We start from the raw sequence: 22245 nt of genomic DNA on the forward strand, positions 1-22245 counted from the left end.
ATAGATTTTACATGACCATTTACAGTCTACAGAATTTACTCTGTTAGTCAACTACAAAACATTTCAATTATGAAAATCACTTGAGACCTTTTTTGGTATATTTTTATTTATTTTCAAGAATAATAATAGGGTATAGAGCAGGGGTAGGCAAACTAAGGCCCGGGGACCGGATCTGGCCCTATCGCCTTCTAAATCCAGCCCGCGGACAGTCCAGGAGTCAGCGTGTTTTTACATGAGTAGTTGTTGTTGTTGTTGTTTAGTCGTTTAGTCGTGTCCAACTCTTCGTGACCCCATGGACCAGAGCACGCCAGGCACTTCTGTCCTCCACTGCCTCCCGCAGTTTGATCAAACTCATTTACATGAGTAGTGGGACATAGCAATTCATTCATTCCCCCCTCCTGCCAAAAAATATAGTCTAGCCCACCACATGGTCTGAGGGACGGTGGACTGGCCCATGGCTGAAAAAGGTTGCTGACCCCTGGTACAGAGGGGGGGGAATGACTTTGACAGTACAGATATTTGTCATTTTAAATTCAGTAACAGTTATATTTGAGACCTTTTAATAATGAATATTTTACAGCAAAAAGGGGGTGGGGACAGCTGTGGGGAATACTCTACATCTTTTCAATGTCTTAAAGTTTTGTTGGCCTAACTAATAAAGTTTTACTTTGCAACTCATTTTTTTCTGTTCCTTCACTGTCACTGTAGTCTGGTGTTTAACAGACTAGTTACTAAATTAAAACTTCAAAGAAACTTTGCTTTCTTTTTCAAATAACCACCTCTTATTCCTAACACCTAGTCACCCAGAAAGTCACCTAGAAAATCACGTATTTTACATTGTTTTGACTCCTCACCTCTGGGGAAATTCTCACAAACAACCCAGCCCACAATTTGGGAAGCGTTTCCCCCTGTTCTTCTATGTTGAATGAATGAATGAATGAATTTATTAATACGGTCATAGACCAGCCGTTAATAATATTATGTTAATAATATAAAGCCAACCTCTTGATGTGTGAACTACTTCTAGGTCTGAGAATTAAATGGAAAAACTACTTTTTTAAAAAAGTAAAATGCTTCAACTCCATTAGCTTTATAAAGATCAGACACAATTCAAAACATCCGGGGCCTTGTCTACCTCTCATAACCCCTAAAACCTGCCTGTTTTATAAAGAGAAGGGAAAACTTTAAGGTAAAAAATGAAACTGGTCTGAACTTAAACGACCATTTTTTTTTACTCTCATTCTCCTTTCAGCTGTGTCACACTGTTTATTATCACTGTCATCAAAGGGGGTGTGTATATAAGAACCTGAAAAACCAAACAGACCTGTCTGGAGAGTGTTCCATATATCACAGAACCACAGGTGGCCTTCCTTCCAGTGTACAACTCGCAGAGCCGGAAAGCCTCTTGGCTTTGGAGACCAGCTTTTGGATCTAACAATTCCTTGAGAAGAGAATAAGCACTCCCAGCAGCACGTAAGCTCTGTTTATTTATTTAGCTGAAGGGTCTTAAAGGAGGTTCCTGCGCAGTGTGGTGTTAGCAGTGCAAATCAAGTGAGCAGTGCAAATCACCTGTCACCGGTGTTTTCTGCCCTAACTGCCACCCTTTCCAGGCTGGCAACATTAATCTGTTCAAGCTCTTAACCGAACTGCTATCTGATGCACTTTGTGCTCTTGTCATACAGCAAACACAACACAGGAGCACTTCTATCATGGCACCCGGTCTAATTTTTGTGCTGAAGATCATTCAAAGAACATTAAGGCTGCAATTCTATGCATACTTTCTTGTGACTGGGAACAGGTTCCATTGAAAACAGCAAGACTTCCGTTTTAGAAAAGATGGCAAGGGCAAGGCTATAAATATTCATTAAAGAACTTTCCGCTCTTGCCACTGGTCTCTAAGAATGAATTTTGTTTTACATGAGGGAACACAGCACTGGGTAATGTTGAAATCTTCATCGTTCTAATGAATGGTGCCAAGGCCTGGTGTATAAAAATAATTAATCCTGCAAATCAGATTACAAACAAATACATGCAAATGTGTGTTTTTATCTAGGATCGACACCATAAACCAATTTATCAATTTAGTGGGTGTGGAAGGCATTGCTGAGATCTTCTGTAAATAAATGTTATCTTTTGTACTGCTGAGACCTCTGGTGGTGGTTGCCGGTAAGAAAGCTATCCTTAAGATACGTAGATTCAAGAGAAACACGCAAAGCTTAATCTAAAAACGGCAATGCTTGAATTTTCTAGGAGATGTATGTGGGTCTGAACAATAACAGTAATATAACTTTGAATATGTGTTTCCAACCACAATACACTTTGACCATTTGCCAGTGGAAGCAAAGAAAGAACCAGAGTCCTGATAATCCACCAGATGCTGAGGTGTCTGAAGTAAAAGATGGTTCCAGAAGAAATTTTATTCACTAGTAAAAATGGTATATTATTTTGGTAATGATCCAGCCAATCTTTTTCACATTTTTGTTGGCATCCGTCTGCCTCAAGAGACAATGGAGTATTATGTCTCTGGGTGTGAAGTCAAACCATGGGAGAATCGCAGTGCCTTCTGTGGCTGCAGAGACTGGTAACCTGTAACTGCTGCTTCACACAATGTTTTTGCTGTGTTAGCAACACCAAAATGACCTCTCCCATCCGCAGTCCTGGGCAGTGAGTTTGGGATGCTCCGACAATGATCCCATCTCAGCCTCACTGATATGATCCAAAGCAGAGCAATACATTTGGCACCAACTTGACTGCAAGAGTTTTCGGAAGGAGGCATACAATACGCCATCCAATCATCTTAGAAACTCCACTCCAGATTTATGTAGTGTTTACTCCTTAGCCGTTTCTTCTCCCAAAGATGCCCCATGTTTAAATCCCTCTGGATTCAATGGAAAAGATTTAAAGCACATGCCTAATTCTCTTTTTGAAACCAATGAGGCATAACAGTGCTAAAATCTTTGGATGGATATTGGCCAGCTTTTTCATAATAGAATATCTGGAATATATAGAATATATGGAATATTAGTGATCATGTGATAAAGGAGACTTCATTAGTCTTGCAAAAGTCTACTTTTTAGAAACTAAAATGGTTTCAGAAGCCTCATTTTGATTTTATTTCTGAGTATTCCTTCAATTAACAGATATAATGTTGAAGTACATTGTTGGCAAAATTGTAAAATATATAAAATTAATTCTTCCTTCCTTTTTAGTCCTGTACATGCATACTTCAAACTGTCTAATTGTTTGTTGAGGTCCATGGAACTGTTTTTGAAGTGGTGCATTTATATTCATATTGCATATCTGATCTAAAAAGTAATTGCCAGGAAACCATACGATTCCTGATTCTGCAATTATAACAATCACCTTGTTGTATTGTATCCCTTTTACCCCCAAAACTATATTGTTGTCACAGACTTTTTCCAATAATTATTTTGTTAGAAATACAAATAAGGAGCTGGAAATAGAGCAGGGGGCCAAGAAACCATTTTTCTTAAGCTTATGATAGTCAAGTCAAGATTCCAGGCTAAATTGGTTGTGGCTCACAGTGGCAATCGTCACCTTGTTTGGCAGCCGACTTTGGTGTATATCTTTTTTTTCTGAAGTGGGGGAAGACAGGTGGCGGAATGCAATTTAAGGCTAGGAACTTCCATTCAGTCTTGTTAAAATGTCATGCTGCTTCAGTTATCTTTGCTGCCTATTCTTCTAGGCTTGAAGTACATTGTCATAGACATAGACCAAGAATTTGAGGAGAGAGGACTATTTAATTTGGTTTGGGTCAAATTTGCTCTATTGAAGGCTATTTTTTATATAAATGTTTATTTGTAACAATAGATATCACTATTACTACCAAAGTCCTCAGCACTTACTAAAACAAATGTATACAGTAATTGTGTATCTCATGGAGCGTTTGAGACCCATCGGCTACCCTCACCTGGTTTAGCCGGCCAAGGTGTGGCCGCTGTCAAATGCTAACAGCTTCTAGGTGCTCCAGGTGAGAGCTGAGTGCAGGGTAGGGACCAAAAGGGGACAAACTACCCCAGAAGGGGCACAATGGAATAGCAATAAAAGGGTTTAACAGCAGTAATAGAAAGGTTTAAAGTCAAATGTTTAAGGTCACTTTGCCTTTCAGTTATAGTTCTAACATACAATATTATTAACTTTCATAAAGGTAGATAGAGCTTAGCTTCAGTTGCCGAACTAATTATGAACTGCTATTTCCACCTTATAAAGTACTAGCAGCCTCACACCTGGTTTTGCTTGGAAATGCTAATAATAAAAAAGGGCAAAATTTGAATCCACCAGTGAGGTTCAGCTAGTCATTTCTGGCAGATTTCTTTAAATGAAGGGTGTACTAGTGAATAATAAACCAATGTCAAATGCATATATCTATGGCAACAGGAATCCTGAAACCATTCAGATTCCTTAGAACAGCAGAAAGAGCAATTGCATTCATTAAATCTGAGAATAAGGGCTGAGTCAAACATTTAACCTGGGCTGACAAAGTTAAAAGTGAATTTGCCACCTCATTTTCACATGAAAATCCACTTGTATACAACTTCAATTGCAGGGAAGGAAGTTAGCATTCAGAGAAAATTTAAATATGCAATCCCTCTTTGATGTATTGCTTTTGTCAAACATCAACTCTTATTTGATTAGCCACATTATAGGATGACTCAGAATTCTTCCAGTACAATTTTCTCTTTCCTCAGAAATGATTGTAATCTGAGATGGAACAGTCAATGGGCTGGATTTGTGTCAAAAGCCATAATAAAGTTTCCTTCAAAATCTCAGTGAACAGCTTTTCTTTCTCAGCGAAAGGTGTTAACTGATCTCCACAGGTTGTGGTGAGACAGGGCTATAACTCAAATAGTTGTTCATTTCTTCCCGTAGCTTGAATCATACTTGATTAACTTCAGTATATCCCTTGACAAATAGCAAGCCCTGTGCACCTTGAGTGCTTTTGTCTTCTCTATGTAGCTAATTAAGATACAGGAAAATCTAGCAAGGGTGTCCTGCATATTAGTCCTGCCTCTATGCAAAAAAGTCACTTCCTTCCTTCAGCCTATTTCACATCCCTCTTATTGTGTAAGTGAAAATCAATTGAACCAAACAATTCAATATCCAGTTCTTTGCAAGGGATTTTATAACAAAATACATATCCTTACATTTTGTACTACCCTCTTTTATCTGTTTTACCCTGACATTCACTATGCTTGACAATCTAAGAGAGATGTCAGGGATAAAACCTACCAAAGAGCTGAAATTTTCTGAGTATGAAGATGTGCCACATAATCCTAAATGTGGTGGTTATGAAGAGGTCGGGCCAAAGCTGTCACTTTTTAAGCAGTGATTAAAGATACTTTGTTTGAACAAAAAGTTTGCTTATTTATTAACTTGCTCTCATTCTCAGTTGTCTTTATTTTTATTTATTAAATTTGTATGCCACCCATCATCCAACGATCCCAGGGCAGTTCACAACATAAACCCTTGACTATGCAGAGTCGCAATATCAACCTGATTGGGTGGAATGTCAAAGTTTCTAATCCAGGAGCATCTTTGGTTATTCACTGAGTTGATGAGGTCCATTTCAGGACCCCGTTTGGAACACCCTGACAATAGAGATTCAGTGGGCCCCTTTTGTGCCAACTTTCAAACACCTGCTGAAAATTTTTCTATTCTGCAGGGCCTATGCAGGAAATTAAGATTGCATCCTCCAGAATAGTCTACAGGTGTTTGGTCTTAATTTATTTTTGTTTTTGACTTGTTCTTAGCTAATAATAATAATAATAATAATAATAATAATAATAATAATAACATATTATTTATGCCCCACCCACCTGCTGGCTGAGTTTCCCCAGCCACTCTGGGCAGCTTCCAACCAAATATCAAAAACAATACAGCATCAGACATTAAAAACTTCCCTTCCCTTCACTATGCTTTTTTATGATGGTATTGTTTGGTTTTATGTTTTTAAATTGCTTGTTGTAAACTGCTGCAATACATTTTTGTGATAAAGCGGTATATAAATATTTTTATAGGTAAATAAATTCTTTTGTTGGCCTAGGGAATGAATGAAATGGAACATAATGCTCTGGTTTCAAGGCAGCTGTAGTCAAAGGCTAGTTTTCATATATTATACTTGCTTTTGACTACAAGAAATTCTTCCTTATTTTTAAAGCTCAGAGAAGTGTATATATACTTCCATGCAAACAAAATGCAGCATATTGGTGGATCAGACCAAACACCCATCTTTTCTGTTTCCAAGCACTGGCCAACCAAATTGCTATGGAAAGCCTACCAACAATGGAACTTTTGTTCCATAGCAACCAGTACATAGATGCACACTGCTGCTGATATTGGAGATAAACTATCACTATCATGATTAGCAGTCATTGGTAGCCTTATCCTCCATTTGTTGTTGTTGTTTAGTCGTTTAGTCGTGTCCAACTCTTTGTGACCCCATGGACCAGAGCACGCCAGGCACTCCTGTCTTCCACTGCCTCCAGCAGTTTGGTCAGACTCATGTTTGTAGCTTCGAGAACACTGTCCAACCATCTCGTCCTCTGTTGTCCCCTTCTCCTTGTGCCCGCCATCTTTCCCAACATCAGGGTCTTTTCCAGGGAGTCTTCTCTTCTCATGAGGTGGCCAAAGTATTGGAGTCTCAGAATGTATCTAATTTCCTTTTAAAAGCCATCCAAGTTGGTTACTACATCTTATTACAAATTCCATTATGCAGTGTGTGAAGAAGTATTTTCTTTTGTCTGCCCTGAATCTTCCACCATTCAGATTTATGGGATGACCCCAGAGCACTAAAGAGGAAGGGAAGCTTCTCAGGATTCCATGAATTTTCACTGGCTGGTGTCCAAACACAGCTCTGAGTTCATTCGTTGGCTAAAAACAAACAGACAAAAGCAGCCAGGCTGGCTCATTTCACAGAAATTGCTAGAGGGGCGCCAGCACATTTTGCTTCACAACTTTCTTCCTAAGGGGGAAAGAGACTGACCTTTCTTTAAAAATGAAAGCTCAGAATCTGTACCTCCTGTCTGGGGCTGCCAACGAAGGCCTTCAATGGTGCTGCGGCACCTGCGGGTGCCAGGTTGGCATTAAAACATTGTTTATAGTTTAATGTGACATGTTATTGCAAGTCTACTAAGAATATATATCAGTTCAAGGCATGAGTGGTCAAGCTTACTTGGTAGAGGATAGGGTTAGGACTATGCACTGGGGAACTATTGTTGTGGTTGCATGTGTAGGAATTAACCAATGAGAATAATAATGTTATATTTCAGGATGATGCTGGACTCAGTAAGCCACAATACCTTCTTGCCAAACACAATGCTATGTGAATCCCTGATGTCTTGGTCAGAACTGTTTGGAGCACCTGAAGAAAACTACCCTCCATTTGATCACCTAACAGGTGGGTACACTGGTGCTTCATTAACAAGCACTCAACACAGTAACTGCCAGCTACTACTTTTACTTAATAATTTGAATTGCACTGCAACCACAACAAAACATCCTCTACCCAAATAAATATGTCTTCCAGTGATGTAATATTCTGTGTCTGACCGTCTTTCCAGATACACTGCCCTTGTTCATTTATTGTGCTGAGACCTGGCTCACTGACAACTGTATCCATTTTTTATTGCAAATAAATATTTGTTGCTTTCATTCTTTACCTTTTTTAATTGTATATGTAAGACATTTCAGGTTCAGACCTTGAAAATAGGTTTATTTGCTTGACAGACTGGTAGCTGAAAGGGCAGCTTACCATGAAAATCATACAATCGAAGAGCTGAAAGGGAGATGATGATTATCTTGTTCAACCCTATGCAAAGAAATACAAATCTATGCCTTAGAAATCCACAAGAGAAGCCTGACTAACCTTTCCTTGGGAACCTAGTAAGTAGCTGATTCCACCATCTCTTCAGGCATCTTAGAGCAGAACTAGAGGTTCTGCCTGACTAGATGCGGAACTACTGTCGGCTCATTTCTCTTTGTTTGCTTTCCCTTGTAAAATCTTACACAACACACTACTAGCTCAATTATTATTCTTGCACAGAGGAAAGAACTGTACGTTTCTTACTTTTGTGCTAAGTTGCTCTGCTCATTGAAGGGCAAACTAGATAATACATTTGTTTCATATCTGTGCCCTAAACTTCAGGGTTGTTGTTGGGGGCTATAGAAATTTTTGGGGGGGATCTGCATCAGGACCTTATGCTAGGGAGTAGTGGGGCTCAACTCTTTACCATGTGCTGTGGCCCTATAAAGCCCACATCAACAATTTGCATAGGGGGAAACTTTCTGTTCGCATACTCCTCTTCATTGGTTTCTTCTTTTGTACTGTTTCAAGCTTAACTTCATCATCTTCTGACTTTTAAGCCTCTTGGTGTCCTTCCTCGCTCGTGTCTATCTTCATGGTTTCTCCTTTATTTTCCTTCTTGTTCTCTTAACGCATCCTTTTGTTTCATTAAAATGCCATTCCCTTATGCTCCCAGTGGCAGATCTTGGTTTCTAAAATTTTAGCAGCGCCCTGTGCGTCAACATTCGGTGAACCCCCTCCACTTCTCGCCTTCCATTATACAGCATAGTTTTGGTGTCCCCGAAGTTCTGCACCCAGTGCAACCAAACTGGTCGCGTTCCCCTAAATCTGCCTCTGGTACTCTTCTCATCTTTGTGTTCCCTCTGCTTTTTGCATGACTCCTTACATGCAGCTCTTGCCTCTTGGCTATTTCACATATAACTGCTTCTCAGAAAATTATTTTTTAAATCTCATTTTCCCCCCTCATGGTTTTGATCCTTTTTTAATTCCTTAATCTTCATGTTAGCTACTGAACAGATTTCCCTTTCAAAAAATGTTTTTACCATTCTCATTTTAATTTCACTAAGGTTTCTTTTTCTGTAAACATGTTTTTCCTTTTTGTTTCTGTTTAAATTGTGAGCTCTGTGTACAGCATATGTATAGTGCCACATAAACTTTAGGCTCCTTTTTACAAGCATTAGGTTGTGATGCATCATTTGCAAATATTAAATGATGATGTCAAGAAACTAAGATTGACAGCAGCCAATCCCTGCTGAGTTCATCATGGTAAACAAATTGGCCAGGTCAAAATTAAAGACTATGCACAAGTCCAGGAGCTGAGGATGAGAATGTGCAAGTTTCTGTTCTTGTTTGCTTCAGCAGGGCCTTGTAGACAACTGGACTGCTTTTGCAAGAGAAAAAAGAGGGTGAAGTAAGTTCACTTCCTGTTTCTTCAGAAATCCTGATTGGCTGGAAGGAGCAGCCTGATGTTCTGTTCCCATGTGCAGCTAGACCAGCCAACGCCTTCACATAACTCTCTCACCTAGCTCCCTGTTGCTTGGGAAAGGCTGTACAGAGCCAAGCTGCAATGACTAATGAAAAAGCAATTTACCGTGGTACCTTGTTTTGAGTCCAGGATCTGTTTCAGAGCCCCGGATGCTCGATGAAATGGACGCTCGACAAAGCACGGCTCTGCGCACGCACATGAATGTTTTTGCGCAATTTAGAGCTTCTGTGCGTGCAGCAAACCCGGAAGTAACATATTCTGGTATTTCCAGGTTTGCCACGGACGTTCCACGAAATGGACGCTAAACGGGCTGGACTCACAATGAGGTGCTACTGTACCAAATGCAGTAGAAGTGTTCCTTATGCAAAATTGACCTGATTAATTGTTTGGCTATATGTAGTCTTAGGTTCCTTCCAGATATCATTTTTACTGCACATTCATGATTTTTGAGCTTATGATGCTATCAAGGCAGTCACACACAATCCCATTTTCAATACTATTTGTGCCTGCAAAACGTTTTGGCAGCTATACTGCTTTATTTCCAGTCAGTGCATATTTTGTAACTTCCAGCTGCAATCCCATACCCGCCAAGTGTCCCGGAAAAAACAGGACATCCCATTTTTTTCTCATGAGATCATGGTGACCATTTTGGATGCTGCTGTCTTTTGCCACATTCACACCTTTTTTTTAAAAAAAGCACTTTTTCAGGGACACACACACCAACAGCAACAATGTAGTAGTACTGGGAAAGCATCGCAGAACAACTAATGTAGTAGAATAAATCCAGAAATTAGATGAATACCAGTCCTCCATAAAAGAGGCTGGAGCTTGTCACTTATCGCAGATACGAATTTGTTTTGTTAGGACAATATTTGTCTATACCATTGTTCTGTTGCAGGAGGATCCAGACTCTTATACTGGAGTGTTATTTATATTATTTATGCTAGTAAAAGAAAGACAATCTATGACTTGTGCACTGTGCCCTGGAGTTCCTTTCTGAAAATACTTAATAGCACCATTTTAGCTGTAGGTATAAAATTACAGTGCATAAATGTATTAATTTCACCAATTGCATTCAAAACTTGATAGTGGCTTTGAATTCCCACCAGATAATTTTTTAAATCCAATTCAGTAATGCAACAAGGTTCTTCATAGAATCATAGAGTTGGAATAGACCACAAGGGCCATCGAATCCAACCCCCTGCCAAGCAGGAAACACCATCAGAGCACTCCTGACATATGGTTGTCAAGCCTCTGCTTAAAGACCTCCAAAACAGGAGACTCCACCACACTCCTTGGCAGCAAATTCCACTGTCGAACAGCTCTTACTGTCAGGAAGTTCTTCCTAATGTTTAGGTGGAATCTTCTTTCTTGTAGTTTGGTCCGCTTGCTCCGTGTCCGCTTCTCTGGAGCAGCAGAAAACAACCTTTCTCCCTCCTCTATGTGACATCCTTTTATATATTTGAACATGGCTATCATATCACTCCTTAACCTCCTCTTCTCCAGGCTAAACATGCCCAGCTCCCTTAGCCGTTCCTCATAAGGCATCGTTTCCAGGCCTTTGACCATTTTGGTTGCCCTCCTCTGGACACGTTCCAGTTTGTCAGTGTCCTTCTTGAACTGTGGTGCCCAGAACTGGACACAGTACTCCAGGTGAGATCTGACCAGAGCAGAATACAGTGGCACTATTACTTCCCTTGATCTAGATGCTATACTCCTATTGATGCAGCCCAGAATTGCAAAGCTAGTTGAGGGGGCACCCGGATATGAACCAGGGACCTCTTGATAGAGACCCATTCCCCAATGGCAGAAATAGTAAATAAAACCTCAAGCAATAGCCTTCTCGTGCCATTGCTCTCATTCAGCATTTTACATTATGTTGTCCTGGTATTCTACATTTTGTGTTGCATGCCCACGATTCCACACACACTCTTGAAGTCACTATTGCTATCCATTCTTGCCCAACTGCCCAAGTCGGTGATATAGATTCTTCCCTCAAAAGTGTTAACGTACAAAAGAATATGAAAATAAATGAGAAGACACTAGATTTAAAGTTGCCATATTTGGCAGACTGATTAAATACATAATCACCTCTACAGGGTGTTTTCTGACTTCAAAAAAATCATCTGAGCTTTTTAGAAGTGAAAGCAATCAAGAAGACTAAACTGGCAAGAATCATTCATGAAAGAAAGGAACATGCCTTAGCATTTTTATTACTAGCAAAGCTGATATTTATCTCCATCGAGTCAATCCATCAAGTTTTAGAAACAATCACCAAAGCATTTCAAGGTTAATACATTTCAGCATCAGAAAAGCAGTTGACTTGGTCTCTTCAAGCTGTAGAGAACAAACACTGTAGAGAATAATAGAGAGAAATGTATTTTATAGAGAGAGAAAAGTCCATTTCATAGCAATGAAACAGGAATCATGATTCATAACACATTTATCATAAAAAACAGATTTCCTGTTAAAATCAATTTCCTGCTAAAGCTAGGTCCAAGTGGATTAATAAATATTGATAAGCATACGTGTTGCCTGCCTTGATCAGACAATCTAGTCTGATAGTTTATCTCCAATACTGATTGGCTAGAGCTCTTTTCAGATGTTATAAAATGCCTGGATAAAGAATAATCAGTGAGTGAATAAGGGAGCTGGATTGTGAATTTCTGCATAAACTCTGTGCCTAAATTGTCATTTTTGTCTCAGTTTTGCCCTGTTCCATCCCAATGTCTTCCCATTTCTATGCCCCATAATACATTGTGCAACACTGCTCATGTAGCTATTGCCAGTCCCCCCCACATGTTACCAGCTTAGGAACAGAAATTCTCCTGCTGCACAAGTGTAGGGTTGCCATATTTCAAGAAGTAAAAATCCAGACACATTTGCTCAGCTTTTGGGGGCGATTGTTCAAAAAGTTGCTGAGCACTTCAATGGGGAGCAGACAAAGTCCTGGATATTTACATTTACCCGGGCGCCAATTTAGCCGCCACCACCAGGACATTACAAGAATTTCCCAGTTTATAAGGCAACCCTATACAAGTGTGATATACCGTTATCTGTTTATGATACTAGGACCAGTGGCGTAGCGTGGGGGGTGCAGGGGGGACCGGCCGCAACATCTGGGGGTTAGGGGGCGCAAATCCACGGGTTAGGGGGTGCAAATTACTTGCCTTGCCCCGGGTACTGACAACCCACGCTACGCCACTGAATAGGACATTGCCACAGATTGTGATCCTTGCACAAAGATATTGGAACTAACCCTAATCAATATTTGTTAACACAGTGTTTCCATTTAAACTTCTGGTGTCTAAAATAAATCATCCAGTTTAAATGTACTGCTTTTTTCCCTTCATTGCACTGTGGCAGGTTCTGATTCTTCCTGGACATCTGTTTACCCCGAATACTGGACGAGAAACAACGTATGCGAGTGGCTACAATTTTGTTGTGATCAATACAAACTGGATGCCAACTGTATTTCATTTTCCCACTTTAACATCAATGGCCAACAACTGTGCAGCATGACCCAAGAGGAGTTTCTAAATGCTGCAGGCATTTGTGGTGAATACCTGTATTTCATCCTACAAAACATCAAGGCTCATGGTCAGTGTGCCAAAGATTTAATTGGAGTATGATTGTTTCATTCTGACTGTGACTGATAATATTTGCACAAGGCATTGAACTGACATCCACAGAGATTTATACGTTGCCCTGAACCACACTTTGGTCTGGGCATGTATGTAAATGCACTCAGTGTGCGGAAAACAAGAATAAAACAAGGTGGAAAGTGAATTTTACACAAGAATAAATCTTTTTTACAAAATCATATCTTGTGCTGTAGGCAGGTAGACAAGACTGGGACAGGGGAACAAGGACATGGAAATTAAAAAGGGAATATACAAGGGAAACTAGGTTTTTGATGAAGTGTAATGGAGGAGTCTGAAATGCTACAACAGTAGCACAGTATTGTATTTTTAAGAGTCTGTTTTGGACCAGGGACTGGGGTTTTTTAATGCAGTGTATGTACCAAAAGTCTCAATACAGACATTTATTATTAAAAACTTTTATGGTTTTCTCTATAGGTGTCTCCTTCTTTCATGACAATGAAGATACAAAGTCGTCTGAAAAAGATTGTAAGTAAACTTTTTTAAAGTGTGTGTTTTTCTAGATAAGAGTGAAAGCTCATAGCTAAAAGCCGTAACTGCAGCTTCAATATACAGCAGTCCACAGGGACCAGAACTCGCAGGGTGACCACTGGAGAGACAAAACTGGTCCCATGAAATTTAACATCTGGTGTTGAAAGCTCAGTGCTCTTCCCAATGTTCTTTAGAATCTATGTGAATGAAACCACAGGGAATTTTGAAATTGGGTGTGACCACTGTACTTATGACACCCAGCTCTATGTCTCATGAGCTGTGATCAAATGGATTTGGACACATAGACTGAAACTGAATCCAGGAAAGTTGGAGGTGATACTGTCCTGGAGGGTGAAATACGGCAACAATTGAAGAGCTTAGTTATTATTAATATTTATTAAATTTCTATACCACCCTTCATCCGTGGATCACAGATGCTTTACAATAAAAAACCCACAAAAATACATAACAAATGGAAACAATAATCCCACACACACATTGTTTAAAATACCATAGATTGATAAGCAAGTTTTGTGGTACATAAAACAACACTCTGGAAATTAAATCTGTTGTGCAGGAAAAAGGTAAAAAGTAAAGGACCACTGGACGGTTAAGTCCAGTCAAAGGTGACTATGGGGTTGTGGCACTCATCTCGCTTTCAGGCCGAGGGAGCTAGCATTTGTCCACATACAGCTTTCCAGGTCATGTGGCCAGCATGACTAAACCGCTTCTGGCACAACCATTTCGGGCTGGCGGAAGTGGCCAAGGAGTGGGCCAGGGAATACCGTGATGGAAGCCAGAGCGCACGGAAACATCATTTACCTTCCTGCCACAGCAATACCTATTTATTTGCTTGCACTGGTGTGCTTTCAAACTGCTAGGTTGGCAGGAGCTGGGACAGAGCAATGGGAGCTCACTCCATCATGGGGATTCGAACCTCCAACCTTCTGATAGGATAGGAACTTTGCCTATAAGGACTGAAATTTCCAAGGTTGGCTACTGTAATGTGTTTTATATGGGGCTTTCTTAAGACTAAAAAAGTATCAGTTGGTGCAATATTGCTGCAGTCTGTTTCCTGTTAAAAGTGCAGAGCAGGGAACATGCCTATGAAAGTTTACACAGTCTGGGATCCGTGGTCTCAGAGACCATAGGCCAAACTTAGATATGACATTAAAACATGTCTTTGTATTAACATACACTTTAAATACAAATACTAGCTACTGGCAGGTGCACAAGGTCATTTTTTGATCAGAATAGGCAGGGAAAGGGAATTTATCCCTTTCTTCCCCTTCTGTAGTGCTCATGAAAATTTCTCCTACTGTTGAAGAAAGAAGATCCAATGTATTTTTTTATCAGAAATGCAGCAAGGGAGGAAAGGGTTTAAAAAACCTCTACTACAATGCTGCTAATCTCCCTATTTGTATGGCTGATGTTTGCTTTCTTCTTCTTCTTCTTCTTCTTCTTCTTCTTCTTCTTCTTCTTCTTCTTCTTCCTCCCACATAAAATGCAACAACAAAAAAGAGCATTTATCACAATGGCTAGTTTGGTCCTTGCTCTTCCTGCCATCTTTGTTCATCAAATAAGCCCTGCATTAGTTTGCATATATTTGTGCTCTGTGAAATCTGACCCTGGAAGCAGAGCCCTTGCAGCATGGTCCTGAGGCTATGGAACAATTCCTTCTGGAACTGAGCAATGCTTGATACCCCTTTTGATCAGGCTTTTGGGGATTTCTGCCTAGACCAATTTTTTGATTGCCTGAAGCATTTCTAGTTATTTTGTTCCGTTTTTATTGATTCTTGAAGTTTCCTCTTTTTCTTTCCTCTTTTTCTTTGTTGCAAGCCACATTGGACAGACTTTGGAAATGCTATTAAATAAATAAATGGGACATGACCAAAGACCTGTGTAAATATAAGATCATATTTTGTGGTTCTCGGTTGTGCAAGTCTCTTAGAAACCAGACCCATAGGTTTACACTGTGCTTTTCCATGCATTTGCAATAAAACCCCAAAACACCAGCACTTGCAAAAAAAGGAAAATCTGCATCAACACTAACATCAGTCTAAAGATCAGCACAGAGGTACCAATGTCCAATAATGAACTTTGACACTGCCTACAATACTCCATAACTATGGCCTTCAGATTATACTGTAGGTAGAAGCACTATTTACATAGAGATACAATCAGGACACACTGTGTTTCCAAATAACCATGTTTTCAGATAATTGAAATCTGGCCACTGGTATCTTATGTACTTCTCTCTCTTTTTTGGCTGCCAGCTTAGCTAACTGTCCAGCTTCTGGTTAATAATTCATTTTGCTTTATCTTTATGTTAAAGTTGGATTTTTTATTTTAAGATAAATCACAGACCCATGTTGGTTTAGTATTGCATGGAATGTTATTGGGTGAACACTTTGACCTCTTTAAGTCACATTGTCACCCGACCCTGAAATTCATCCATATTTATTTATGTCCATGCTTTTTTAAAAAATGTTTTCCAGATATTGATAAGGCATGTTTGAGGACAGGTGGCATCAAGAGCCAAGAGTTTCAAAGTCACAGCAGAACAAGTAGGTATACCTCCGCCATCTATAGCCTTTGAAACATCATAGAAAACGTCACTGTTTGCAGTACATCTCCAAATACGCTTGTAGTCTGTATGAACAGTGCTTGTTTTTGTTTAAATGTTTATTCCAGTTCTCATATATAAGCAATAGTTACCTACTGCAATGCTCGCAGCATCACACAGCCACCAGGTGGCACTCCTAGTATCCAAGAGACAAATACCTTTTCAGATTCCTACTGGAGAATAAACTCAAAAAGCAGGTGTTGTAGGCCTTGAAGGTCCAAAGATGAAGAAGAAGCCGTGTCTAACTAGGCTTTTCCTGTTTTTTACTAGCAGTTTCGAGACACAACAGCTACAAAATCACTGCAGCCCAGTTGTGGGGAAAGCTCCATACTTATTCCTGTCACAAGGGAATTCTCTCACACTCTTTTTTTTAAAAAAAGGCAACTCTACATTTAGTCGGGAGGAGAAAAGAAGCAGAGGAAGGGGTGGAGCAGCTGAGAAGGCACGAAGCCTGAGAATAAAGAAATAAGAGAGTCAGAGGATGGTTTGGTAGAATGCTGAACAAACAAGAATGAATAAAGACAGGATATGAATAGCATCCAAAGGAACTGTGGAAGAATTGGTTTGGAAGCTATCAGCTGTGGCCTGTGTGGCAGGGTGGAGCTGTGGAGCCACCCTCCTGGCGCTGGCATTGCTGCTGTTTACCTGGATGGGGTGAAGCAGGGCAGCCGCAAGGGTGGGGCCATCAGTGCACCTGCATGGCCCTGCCCCATCCTGGCAAGCAGCAGAGGCAGCAGTATCAGCAAAGCAGCTCCACAGCTCCACCCAACCACACCAGTTGCTACTAGTCAGTAGGAGTGGAGGCATTTGGTCATATGCATAAAATATATGAATAGCTCTAAAGTGGAAATGGTGATTGTATCAGTTTTCTGTTTGAATGAATAGCATGCAAAGAAGGCTGTGCTGACTAGGGCAAAGTCGCTCATTAAGTTTCATAGTTGAGGGAGACTTGAGCTTAGTTCTCACAGGTTTGCCACAGGCATATATCCCTTTACTGCTTTTTTAAAAAATATATTTTTATTTGAAATTGTTGAATGAGCTGTAGTTATGCATATACGTTATGAGATTTTTTAAAAAAAAAAAACAGCTCTTATTATTTATCTGATTTTGCAATTTAGTCTCAAATATAGCAGAGCAAAACCTGAGTTTATTATGTAAGCGTGCAGACTCTTCTTATTAAAATCTGAAGTGGGGTCACCGGATTTCAAGTTCGGATTTAGGAAACAGAAGAGATTCAGCAGAAATTATCAGCATTGGCTTCCTGCAGCTGTAAACCTCCTTGAACTCAAGAGATGATGACTCAAGCACACTCATAGTTCATTCATTTCCTTAAATTGTTTGTTCTCCAGCTTCATGGGGATGGGGAGTTCAACAGTTAATTTCAATAGAAGTGTCAACACTCAAGCACAGCTGGGTATCAACCCATAAGCAATGAGAATGCCATAATAATCATATTGTACATTGTATATACTATATGTATGTACCATATTTATGCAAATCTAATGTGCCATCGAATATAATGCACACCTCAATTTTCAAAACCTTGAAAACAAAAAAGTATTTGCTGGCACCATCAAATCTAATGCACACCCTAATTTTTGTGAGGTCATTTGGCCAAAATGGTGCACATTCCATTCAAGTAAATATGCTATGTATAGTGATAGATAAATGAGATGAATCAATATTAATACCAACAGCTGTGTTGCAAAAATGAGGGTACTGAGAAACAAAAATATTTAGGGGAAAATATCTAAGGGGGTCTTTGTCCATGGAGTTTTCTTGGCAAGGATACTGGAGTGGCCTGCTCCAGGTGGATCATATTTGGTCAAAACTCTCCACTATGACCTGTCCGTCTAGGGTGGCCCTGCACAGCATAGCTCATAGCTCCTCTGAGTTATTCAAGCCCCTTTGCCACAACAAGGCAGTGATCCATGAAGGATCATGGGCTCCATGAACATTGCAGATGGTGACAGCAGTCACAAAATTAAAAGACGCCTGCTTCTTGGAAGAAAAGCAATGACAAACCTAGACAGCATCTTAAAAAGCAGAGACATCACCTTGCCGACAAAGGTCCATATAGTTAAAGCTATGGTTTTCCCAGTAGTGATGTATGGAAGTGAGAGCTGGACCATAAAGAAGGCTGGTCGCCAAAGAATTGATGCTTTTGAATTATGGTGCTGGAGGAGACTCTTGAGAGTCTCATGGACTGCAAGAAGATCAAACCTATTCATTCTTAAAGAAATCAGCCCTGAGTGCTTACTGGAAGGACAGATCGTGAAGTTGAGGCTCCAATACTTTGGCCACCTCATGAGAAGAGAAGACTCCCTGGAAAAGACCCTGATGTTGGGAAAGATTGAGGGCACAAGGAGAAGGGGACGACAGAGGATGAGATGGTTGGACAGTGTTCTCGAAGCTACCAGCATGAGTTTGACCAAACTGCGGGAGGCAGTGGAAGACAGGAGTGCCTGGCGTGGTCTGGTCCATGAGGTCATGAAGAGTTGGACATGACCGAACGACTAAACAACAACATCTAAGGGTGTAAAAATATTCAGAAATAGACCAGTGATGACTGAGAATGCCCAGATCCATGGAATTCTGAATGTCCATATGTAGGGGGGGGGGGTTGCAGGAGAAAATATTACAAAAACCAAGAGGAAACAAAGTGAATGTATTATCCTGAAAGTATGATTGGGGGCTGGAACACTAAACAGAAGTACTCCACATTTGTTACAGGTCCCAGTTGTCACTGCTGATATTTGAGAACCGATTGTGGCTCCTACACAGTAGTGAGGAAACAGCATTTTGCATGTGCTCAGTGGCATTATTACCATTTAGTCTTCAGAAGTCCCTAGGGCGACACCTAAAGGGGTCTAGTCAAATGCTGTTTAGCACTATCTCCAGCCAACCATGGTTATTTTTGTAATGGCCCATGTCAGCTTGCTCTACAGATTTGCAGTGTAGTGTGCCACTCCCCTTCCCTGCATCATAATCCTCCTACCCAAATGGAATTCTCAAAACCCTGACAGCCTTGCTTCTGAAATGAATTTTTACTAGTAAAATCCATGTGCTGCTTTTAATTCTTGAAGGTCTCCAGAGCTCTCACTTATGGGAATTTGTAAGAGACCTCCTCCTGTCTCCTGAGGAGAACAGTGGTATTCTGGAATGGGAAGACAGAGACCAAGGCATCTTTCGAGTTGTTAAATCAGATGCTCTAGCAAAGATGTGGGGGCAAAGAAAGAAAAACGATAGAATGACCTATGAAAAACTAAGCAGAGCACTCAGGTAAGCTATTTATTGAATCGGTATTATATAAGACAGCTGATTTCACAGTTTAACTTGTTCCAAAGATTTTTTGATTTTTTTATGCTGTATAATGCAAAGGTCATGAGACACAGCTATGGCTCTTTTGATTAAAGATAGGATCCTGTTGCCAAATCTGTGAGTAGAATAAATGAGGATAATGAGACATTAGTCAACAGATCATTTGCCAACCTACCCAGTGAATATGCCGCTTAATACTATTACCTTACCATTTCCCTTGGCAATAATCCTAGAATTTGACTCTGAACTGTTTTCTTAGGAAAACAAATGTAATGCTCAGTGTTTCAAAAGGAGGGAGTTGAACTTCATGGTGTCTGGGAAAGTGTTGAACTCTGAGCAGTTTAACTGTGCTGTAAGTGTGCAAGTTCCCCTTTGCCAGAAGACTAGAGTGGTCTCTCAAAAAGAATGTCTTATTGACTAGCATAGTAAAACATTTAACATAGTACTGTACGTTAAAGCTGTTTCTAAGTCCAACTTCATTTTTGTTGTTGCAGATACTATTATAAAACTGGTATTTTGGAACGAGTGGACAGAAGGTTAGTGTACAAGTTTGGAAAGAATGCACATGGATGGCAAGAGAGCAAGCTATGAAATAGCCTTTTGCTTCAGACTCACTGTCAAATATGCAACATGAAGTCACCAAGGGAAGCTCTTTGCAGGACCTCTCTAGATTCATAACTGGATAAAATAGCAACAATAGACTTTGAAGATTGTATTGGGGAATTCACTGTTCTCCATATTTTTTGGACTAGCATCATCAAATGCTTGACACTTATCAAAATAACACCCAAAAACTGCTCCGTAGACGTATACCATACTCTGGGGCTATATATGTAGCATTGTTCCCAATGCCAAGAGCAGCAGTTTGCCAGTCAGGGCTCCCCAGACCATCTTCTAAACTGTGCAGGAATTTGTAACTCACACTTTATGCGGTGAGATCAATGAGGGAGCAAGAAAGTAGAAAGCCTGCGGCAAATGCAGTTACACTAGAAAATGTGAAGAAGGGACACCATATTTCCAACCTATCCAAGTCAATAAGAAAGTACAATGAACTTAGCTATATATCAGATTCCCTCGCTGAATCCACAGTTCTGTCACTTTTAAAAAGCCAAACCCATAGATTTCAAAAGAACACATGCTTGAAAACTAATTTCAAAATGAGCCCATATATTTATCAATTTTTATCGACCCCCCTCCCCCATTTCTGGTGCTTCCATCACTGTATGCACTTTAGTGCAAATAGTTATCACTTGTTTATACTCTGTTAATGGGCTTGTTGGTTGTAGTAAGTCAAATACTATCTGACTGCATATTGTCCTACATTCGTTTTTATGGAGTGGAGTATATTGAGCATGGGGACGGCAGAATATAAATATTTTAAAGAAATTAAATTAAAAAATAAAATGAGGGTCTATTTTACACACAGACAGACAGACACACATTTTGGAATTTGTGAAAGCAAATACTGTGGTTCTGGTCAAAGAATAATGAAAAATAAGTTTGTGGGAACACTGCTGTAATCTAGTAGAATAGTGCTGAATCATGTTGTTGTTTAGTCGTTTAGTCGTGTCCGACTCTTCGTGACCCCATGGACCAGAGCATGCCAGGCACTCCTGTCTTCCACTGCCTCCCACAGTTTGGTCAAATGCTGAATCATAATCCCTATTAAACTCAGAGGACATACGTGCATCAGTGTATACATTTTTCTGCCACTCATATTCTTATCTAACTAGCATGTCTTTTCCACTCCTGCCTTCAGCGAGGCTCAGAAACTTATGGCATTTCTATATCAGGCACTTAAAACTGTGATATCCCCCCTCTCCACTTCCTAAAGAGCCTAGAAGGTTTGGTTTTGGGGGGTACTGAAGTTTCATTATTTGTATTCCTAAATCCCTCCACATTTCATGATCAGTCAGTTTGTACAATTAAACAGATTTGAAACATTTTAAAATATTGCAAAGCCATGCACTTAAGGTTATGTAGGTACAAGAATTCAGGCTACATAAATCCTTCTAAACTTACACAGTCATCCCTTGGGTTAAATATGCTTCAGGTTGAGCGTTTTCAGGTTACGCTCCGCGGCGACATGGAAGTAACAGAACGTGTTACTTCCGGGTTTCGCTGCTCAAACATGCGCAGACGCTCAAAATAACGTCTCGCGCATGCACGGAAGTGGTGAATTGTGACCTGTGCACGCGCAGACGTGGGTTGTGTTCACTTCTGGATGCGAACGGGGCTCCGGAACGGATCCCATTCACATCCAGAGGTACCACTGTATAACGGATTATGAATAGAGTGGTTATTTTTAAAGCAGTGTATTTGTACTATAACCTAATAGCAATTGTGCCTTTTAGGTTCAGGATTCTACCTCAGGTGGTGCTTGACCAGTTTAACTGTGGCTTTTTGTTCATCTTTAAAGCAGCAGGGCTTCTGCAAACTAACATAGGCCTCTCCTACCCTGTCAGTTTCAGAATTCGCTTTAATTCTTTTATCCTTTAATGATGGGCACATCCTAAGCACACTATGTGGAACTGAGTTACTCACAAGGAGCCAGCAGAGATAATAAATCCCTTTTGGCAAGTGGATATTTTATCAGGACTCAAACCCACCCAGGCCTGGGACATGAGAGCCATCCTGCTATGGCCAGAGAAAGGAACTGTGGGGATTTCATCCAGACCAATGTGGAAGACTTGTGAGAACAATAGATCAAAGCTGGTTAAAGTGTACTCCCTGATCCTTAACAGATTTTAAGTCAAGTTTGTTCACTGATTTGAGCAATTTAGGTATTTTTCTGCAGGTGCTGGTTTCCAATTGAATATTGACCTAGTATCTTTTCTTTTGGCTCACTTCATCCCTG

At 40.2% G+C, this 22245-nt stretch overlaps 1 protein-coding gene and 1 long non-coding RNA gene across 2 annotated transcripts in view; one reads left to right on the forward strand and one right to left on the reverse strand.

Moving 5' to 3' along the window:
* The window catches only part of LOC309535116, an 87761-nt gene that overhangs the window by 42710 nt on the left and 22806 nt on the right, over positions 1-22245 (reverse strand). The gene's annotated exons all lie outside the window — the stretch shown is intronic.
* Positions 1341-20792, forward strand: ELF5 (E74 like ETS transcription factor 5). The gene is made up of 7 exons (XM_082226817.1): positions 1341-1473; positions 7290-7417; positions 12675-12908; positions 13388-13438; positions 15940-16008; positions 19154-19349; positions 19883-20792. Exons 2-7 carry the CDS (start codon positions 7291-7293, stop codon positions 19977-19979), a joined length of 774 nt encoding a protein of 257 aa, XP_082082943.1. The 5' UTR covers positions 1341-1473; position 7290; the 3' UTR covers positions 19980-20792.

The sequence above is a fragment of the Podarcis vaucheri genome (assembly GCF_965113315.1).
Source record: "Podarcis vaucheri genome assembly, chromosome: 1".
Taxonomy (NCBI): Eukaryota; Metazoa; Chordata; class Lepidosauria; order Squamata; family Lacertidae; genus Podarcis; species Podarcis vaucheri.

Excerpts from the sequence above, each read along its gene's own strand:
- ELF5 (XM_082226817.1), top strand. The coding sequence starts at position 7,291 with ATGATGCTGGACTCAGTAAGCCACAATACCTTCTTGCCAAACACAATG. Across the intron at positions 13,439-15,939 it reads AAAGTCGTCTGAAAAAGATT|ATATTGATAAGGCATGTTTG; the intron begins GTAAGTAAACTT and ends AATGTTTTCCAG. Across the intron at positions 19,350-19,882 it reads AAACTAAGCAGAGCACTCAG|ATACTATTATAAAACTGGTA; the intron begins GTAAGCTATTTA and ends TTGTTGTTGCAG.